The sequence below is a fragment of the Dysidea avara genome, chromosome 12, assembly GCF_963678975.1.
Source record: "Dysidea avara chromosome 12, odDysAvar1.4, whole genome shotgun sequence".
Lineage (NCBI taxonomy): Eukaryota > Metazoa > Porifera > Demospongiae > Dictyoceratida > Dysideidae > Dysidea > Dysidea avara.
This window is the reverse complement of record NC_089283.1, coordinates 3,254,770-3,262,830: the sequence shown is the minus strand read 5'-3', so window position 1 is coordinate 3,262,830 and position 8,061 is coordinate 3,254,770. Positions and strand designations below refer to the sequence as shown.

The 8,061-nt window shown below is 37.9% G+C and overlaps 1 protein-coding gene across 1 annotated transcript; it reads left to right on the top strand.

Annotated features, from left to right (window-relative positions):
- Window positions 1-5,735: 5,735 nt before the first annotated feature.
- On the top strand, window positions 5,736-7,222 carry LOC136241292 (melanoma receptor tyrosine-protein kinase-like). The gene is made up of 8 exons (XM_066032489.1): window positions 5,736-6,150; window positions 6,203-6,280; window positions 6,326-6,459; window positions 6,515-6,656; window positions 6,711-6,821; window positions 6,868-6,979; window positions 7,034-7,153; window positions 7,213-7,222. The coding sequence occupies exons 1-8, from the start codon at window positions 5,736-5,738 to the stop codon at window positions 7,220-7,222; spliced, it is 1,122 nt and encodes a 373-aa protein (XP_065888561.1).
- The last annotated feature ends 839 nt before the right edge of the window (window positions 7,223-8,061 follow it).

Sequence of the window (8,061 nt, the reverse complement as noted above, 5' to 3'; positions counted from 1 at the left end):
ATGCATAGCATGAATTAATTTTGCATAACAAAAGTGATAAATTACTGGAGCTCTATATCTTTAAACACTGCACACCAAAGCTATAGCAGTATAAGGTCATGCTAAGTTTTGCATTTAATGTTGGAATGTCTGAAAAACTTCATATGGACATGGATATTTACATGCATGTTCTATTAGAGTATACCTGACTGCTCTATTAGTGTATATACCTGACTGCTCTATTAGAGTATATCGATCTTTTTAACAAGTTTTGAAGAGGGCTCATGTTACCTCTGTAAATCCTTCCCTGAGAGATGAATGTAAGTTTTATCAACTCACTCATTTTGTCCTGCCACACTAAATGGTGTGTTAGGATCCTGCTTACAGAAGTCTAAATTTTACAGGGGGGTTCCTGAACCCCCTGGAACCCCCCCTCCCTACGCCCCTGACTGATCAGTTACACACAAATCAACCTGTAGAGAGATAAGCCAGAAACAAATCACCCTGTAGAGAGTTCAGCTACAAAAATCCACCCTGTAGAGACATCAGCTAGAATCTAGACACAATGTAAGGAGTTCAGCTACAAGTAAATCACCCTGTAGAGAGTTCAGCTAAAACAAATTAACCTGCAAAGAGATCAGCTACAAACAAATCACCTTATAGAGAGTTCAGCTACAAACAAATTACCCTGTAGAGAGACCGGCTACAAACAAATCAACCTGCAGAGAGATCAGTTACACACAAATCAACTTGTAGAGAGATCAGCTACAAACAAATCACCCGGTAGAGAGATCAGCTAGAAACTAGACACAATGTAAGGAGTTCAGCTACAAGCAAATCACCCTAAAGAGAGATCAGCTACAAACAAATCAATCTTTAGTGATCAGCAACCAACAAATCAACTTGTAGAGAGATCAGCTAGAAACAAATCAACCTGCAGAGAGATCAGCTAGAAACAAATCAACTTGTAGAAAGATCAGTTACACACAAATCAACCTGTAGAGAGATAAGCTAGAAACAAATCACCCTGTAGAGAGTTCAGTTACAAAAATCACCCTGTAGAGACATCAGCTAGAATCTAGACACAATGTAAGGAGTTCAGCTACAAGTAAATCACCCTGTAGAGAGTTCAGCTAAAACAAATCAACCTGTAGAGAGATCAGCTACAAACAAATCACCTTATAGAGAATTCAGCTACAAACAAATTACCCTGTATATAGATTGGCTACAAACAAATCACACTGTAGAGAGTTCAGCTACAAACTAATCAACCTGCAGAGAGATCATCAGATACAAACAAATCACCTTGTAGAGAGATAAGCTACAAACAAATCACCCTGTAGAGAGATCAGCTAGAAACTAGACACAATGTAAGGAGTTCAGCTACAAGTAAATCACCCTTTAATGAGTTCAGCTACAAACAAATCAACCTGCAGTGAGATCACCTACAAAAGCACCTTGTACAGAGTTCAGTTACAAACAAATCACCCTGTAGAGAGATCAGCTAGAAGAATTCACCTTGTAGAGAGTCCAGCAACAAAGAAACCACCATGTAGAGAGTTCAGCTGCAAACAAATCACCCTGTATAAAATTCAGTTACAAACAAATCGCCCAGTAGAAAGATCAGCTAGAAGAAGTTACCTTGTAGAGAGTTCAGCTACAAAGGAACTATTTTGTAAAAGAGTTCAGCTGCAAACAAATCACCTGTACAGAATTCAGCTACAAACAAATCACCCGGTAGAGAGATCAGCTAGAAGAAGTTACCTTGTAGACAGTTCAGCTACAAACAATTCACCATGCACAGAGATCAGTTAGAAGAAGTTTCCTTGTAGAGAGTTCAGCTACAAACAAATCACCCTATAGAAAGATGAGCTAGAATAATTCACCTTGTAGAGAGTTCAGCTACAAAGAAACCATTCTGTAAAGAGCTCAGCTACAAACAAATCACCTGTACAGAATTCAGCTACAAACAAATCACTCTATAGAGAGATCATTATGATTGAAGTACCTGGTAAAGGCAGAGCCTGTATACCAGAAGGCCTAAGATGTTTATGTTAACTGCACTAAGTATGTTTGAAAAGTAGGAGAAAGAAGAAAAATCCATGACTGGACCTGGGCAGCCTCGAACCTGCAGCCATCCAATTAACGCTCGAACGCTTACAGGAGTCTGCCAGGCGGTCAGGATATTTTCTTCTTACTATTTTCATGTATTTGTATCCATAGGAGCCCTAGAGAGTGACTTATTATCTTTAAGTACCCCTTATGATCAGCTAGAAGAAGTTACCTTGTAGACAGTTCCAACTACAAACAATTCACCACGTACAGAGATCAGTTAGAAGAAGTTTCCTTGTAGAAAGTTCAGCTACAAACAAATCACCCTGTAGAAAGGTCAGCTAGAAGAATTCACCTTGTAGAGATTTCAGCTACAAAGAAACCACCATGTAGAGAGTTCAGCTGCAAACAAGTCACCCTGTAGAAAATTCAGCTAAAAACAAATCACTCTGTAGAAAGATCAGTTAGAAGAAGTTACCTTGTAGAGAGTTCAGCTACAAAGAAATCATTCTGTAAAGAGGTCAGCTGCAATTAAATCACCTGTACAGAATTCAACTACAAACAAATCACCCTGTAGAGAGATCAGCTAGAAGAGGAGTTACCTTGTAGATAGTTCAGCTGCAAACCATTCACCCTGTAGAGAGATCAGCTAGAAGAAGTCACTTTGTAGAGTGTTAAGTTACAAAGAAACCACCATGCAGAGAGTTCTGTATTAAATATATGTATTATATATATAATTTATACATTTACTGATAAATTCAGAAATATTTAAAGTATTTAATATCTGCTTCATCTTTTCTTCTTCCTGTGGTAAAGAAAAAAGATAGGTTTAAAAAGCCCCAAAGTATATATGGCCGGCTTTGGGTATACAAATACAAAAAGATGTGAAATCTAATCCAAAAAAGCCAAGCTGTAAAAAAAGTGTGCGGTCCTCAAAAAGGCTATTGTGAAAAAGATGTGAAATCCAAAGTGGCAGCCAAGAAATGGTTGTGATGGTGGGTTAATGGTAAAAATTTTAATAACGACAATTCGGGTGAATTTTGTGCCAATTGTTCACCAAATTCACCTGAATTGTCGTTACTAAAATTTTTACCTTTAACCTACCATCACAGCCATTTCTTGGCCGCCACTTTGGATTTCACATCTTCTTTCACAATAGCCTTTTTGAGGGCCGCACGCTTTTTTTACAGCTTGGCTGTTTTGGATTAGATAGAAAATTTGGAGCAGAATTATTCATGCTACAATCCAATCTACATGTATAGTCACAGCCATAGGTGTACTTCTGATTTTCCTTTTGGCAGTCCACTTTTTGGTTTATGGCTTGTACTGTTGATTATAACTACCACCTGGTTGCTAGGAGATACTACATTCTTACAACCCAAGGGGGTGGTCATGAATGCACTAGGCCCACTCCTATTCAATTAACAAAAGTTGATAGCTCACAAGAGCAATGACTGATGTGAACAGTTGTTACCAGAATTAATAATCTAACTCTTATTTGAAATGTCCCACTGTGTCTTGTCACGACTGATTAAGCCTGTACATGGTAGGACATTATGGACAGGTAAAGTGTTACATATTTGTCTCTGGTAAAGGTCAAGATACACTAGAAAGCAGTCACTACATTGTGAAAATACCTTAATAGAACAGTCACCCATTTTTTGAGCATGACATAGTTTAGCAAATAGTAATTAAGTCTGTGCAAAATAGGTAAAACTTTAGGCAGCATAATAGATGAGAAATAGAATGCTGGAAAAAACAAAGGAAGAAAAAACAATATAGGCTCATCCCTCTTAAAACAAATAATATCACATTCAATCACATCATTCACATGTTTTATTTCAACCCAGAAAAACTAAGCACCAGTTGATCCACAATCACCCTGCTTTATGTATGCCTAGGCCTGAATAGATGCCAGGCCATTTAAATGCTGTGTCAAAGTGATTATAGCAAATAATCCCCTGGGGTTTTTATACAGATAAATACGTTACATGGTACTCTAGCACAACTGTACATGTCCTTTCAAAGCAGTGTGGGCTGGAGGATGCCTCAATACCATAGCTAATAGTACTACAAGTGCAGACTAATGGGATTGCAGTACTATGTGGAACATAGACATTTGGAGTTGTCTGGTGTTCAAATAGCGTAAGTGTCTTATCTTAAACCAAGTCTGGTATAACTTATGATTGAAAATACTCAGTGACTCCCTGTTTTCACCATCAGACTTGTCTATCCTTCTACTTTTCTGTCCCCAATATCCATATATGTATCAGTGTTTGTTTGTAAGCAGTGTGAGTTAAACTGAATACTTCTATTATTGACCACCTATTGACTTTCTATTGACCAGGCATAGAAGTTCCATAGACCAACTATTGACCACTACCTTAGCTGACACGTGTGCCAAAATTCTACCCAGTTGTAAATTACATGATGCAATAGCGCACACACTAACTCACTATCAGACAAATTTCTTGTTGAATTCTATGCGCACATAAAAAGTTATAGCCGTAAAATAATAAAAATCACACAGTATAACAGTGAATTTGTCCACACAGAAGGAACAAAAACGTTCCACACTATATGGTCTGTACTTTTAACCTTCTTGAAGGCTTATCAGAATAACCTGGCTGCTTTTTCTGGTCCATTATAAGGATAAATACAAGCGCATTCGAAGAATCATCTAACAATTGGTCCAGCTAGTCAGTGAGACGAGTTCCAGGCATCATCTCAGTTGTACAGATCTACAAACCAGGGGCAGACCCAGGACCTGGAAAGGGGAGGGGCACAAACAGGCCAAATTGTAGGTGGCTGCGGGGGAGAGCCAGCTGAAGATACCCTAGTTGCTGCATTTTTGAAGCAGCTAATAATACGTCTCTTAGTAGTATCTCACTGCTGATTTTTACCATTTTGGCCTTTGTAGATGGTTGTAAAATCTAAACAACTGTTTAAAGGGCTCTGAATGGCTTAAACAACAGCAATGCAATAATTATTCCTAGAGGTGCTTAGTACGCACGAAGGTGCAGGGTGACAATTTCATACTTAGTTTGACTTCAGTTCGCTTTGGTTTCAAGTATATATAAATGCTAATAAAATGTGCATATTTTCGTAAGTTATATAGCTTGACCTGACATAAAGTTTAATATTTTAATCAGAAGTATGGCTCCTCCACAAGGTGAGGGGGGGTGCATTTGCCCCAAATGCTCCATTCTGGATCCGCCAATGCAAACTTGTTTGCAGTGCTGGTGTATTGTTGTTCATGGCCTTTTTGGGTGATTTATCACTTTCTTCTTCACCATTCTTCACTGAAACTGTACGACTCACCTTTGTGTTATAACACAAACTTGCAACAGGAAGCACAAGACCAAGTATACTGTTATACCGATCATTATAAACTTGCAAAAGAGAACAGAAACTATCACAATAGACTATAAACGAGTACGAGTTTACAGAAGAAGTCAACATTTTTATTGGTTGATAATACATACCGGTTGATAACTGGTCGCATACGCTAACATGTCATGTCTCTAAGATTGAGTATCGAATTAATGACTTAAGGTATTTTATAGAACTGCCTTGGCAGATAGTTATTTTGGCTGTCAGTATGATGTAAAGTATTGTGTTCTTTTCCATCAGATTTTTGTGAAGGTTTAAGAATACGAGAAACTGTTGCTGTTGAAGAATCAAAGGAAGAATACTTAGAAGCTATGAGTAATGAGTTTTGTGGGTGCAGGGTGGTTGATGGAAGTGTTAACATTATAGAAAAACCAATGAATGAGACTTATAGTTCTACAGATTTTGAATTCTTATCTAGTGTGGAGGAAATTGGTGACACATTATTCATTCAGAACATCAATGTAACTGATAATATAACACTACCAAATTTACGACTGATCAGAGGACGTAACTTGATTGAATATTTAATACCTCCTACAGGAAATCCAGCAGTGGTCATTCTTAATGTTACAGCACCAGTGTACCTACCAAATCTGACAGAGATCACATTAGGAGATGTGTACATTGTGACTGTTAGCTCTTGTAATCACAGAGGTGTCCTGTGGGAGGATATTCTTACTGATCCTAACAGTCAATATCAAGACATAGGAAATGATCATTGTCCTAGTAAGTCAAGCTTGTACATAACAGTGTATGGTGTAATGATATTTTCATTTAGGCAATACAGACATAATTGCTAGTAACTGTTCACACTGTGAGTACCAATATTGTTGGAGCTCAAGATTTTGTCAAACTTGTAAGAAGCTCATATCTTTGATATTGTAATTATCCTGTTCTATAGTGACAAAGAATTTTGGCACTTGCTTTGAAGACTGTTCAACTAGGAGGTGTTACCTGAACATTGCAGAGAATCCTCAATGTTGTAGTAGAGAATGTGCAGCTGGTTGTATGGGACCTAATGATAACCAGTGTACTGTGAGGATACTACTGAGTGCACAGTTTTAATCATACTACATATATGACATTGCAGGCATGTGAACATTTTGACAGCAACGGTACTTGTGTTACAAACTGCCCACCAAGAATAGTATACAATACAGAAACTGAAACATTTGAGAACAATGATGATTTTAGATTTCATTCTGGTTCACTCTGTGTAGAGTCGTGTCCTAGTAAGCTCTTAATTCAATGAATGTATCGGTAATAGTACTGGTACTAATCCGCAGGTACTCGTTTTGAACAAGGAACATTTTGTGTAAGTGAGTGTCAACCAGGTTTCCAAACATTGGGACGTGTTTGTGAACCATGTCCAAATGGAGTGTGTGTGGGAGGAAGAAGTAAATAATATCTGTGTTATTTATACTTGTATGCATATGCTGTTAGCTTGTAGAGGAGTAGATGGAGCATTATTACCTGCAGCAGTTCAGACATTCTCTGGATGTACTATTGTTAATGGTGACCTCACTTTTAATGTGGTCACTTATGAACAGTTTATGTAAGTGACCGACTCTATATGAACTATACATAATTATGTTGTAATATTTCATAGTGATCAAAATCTCAATTTGACTCAGGCAAGAGAAGACCTATCCAGTATTGAGGTGATTTTAGGACGACTGATTATAAGTGGATGGGGAGAGGAAGTGTTTGACTATCTTCCTAACCTCATGTACATTGGAGGATTTCAGGGTGACACTACTTTACCAGATACTTATCTTGACTCTCTAGAGATCAGTGACAACAACCCATCCTTTAATCCTTTGGTTATCACTGTCAGTTTGACACAAATACACTTTCCCAGACTTGTAGAGATATCAGTGTTGGGTGCTTATGTAGTCAACAATCCTACCTTGTGTTATATTGGAGAGTTGGAGTATTACATAACATCACCTAACCTGATAGTTTTATATGATGGTGCTACAGCAGTAAAGCCTTACAGTGAATGTGGTAAGGGGTTAGCAGTACATTAAATCATTTTTATTTTCCGTGTAAACTAGTGAACTTCAGCAAAAATGTGAGCATATATGTCTAGCATGGTATACCATTGTATGCATGTCCTCAGCCAAACAGTTTATGATTAATCTAAAAATTTACAAATAGAAATTAGCCATTTTATAATGATTATGATCACTCAGAAATTGTCAACATCAGATATCACCTTAGAAGAGTATATTACAATACCGGAATATGCTTTTTAAACTCAACTCATTATGACACTCACACACACACACACACACACACACACACACACACACACACACACACACACACACACACACACACACACACACACACACACACACACACACACACACACACACACACATGCACACACGCGTGCACACACACACTGCTGCTACATGTATATAGTTGTAATGCACATAGCACTAGGGTAGGGAAGGTTATACAAAGAGGTTAAGGTCATAATGTGCACTGCAGCCAAATTTTATACAAAGATCCAGGACTACTTCATCAAAGTCAAGTGGTAAGTACGTAGTTGCATCCTGTGAAAGTTAATGAAATGTTTCTCAACTCAAGGGTGGCAGGGGTGATAAATCACCTTTATTTGATTGCTGC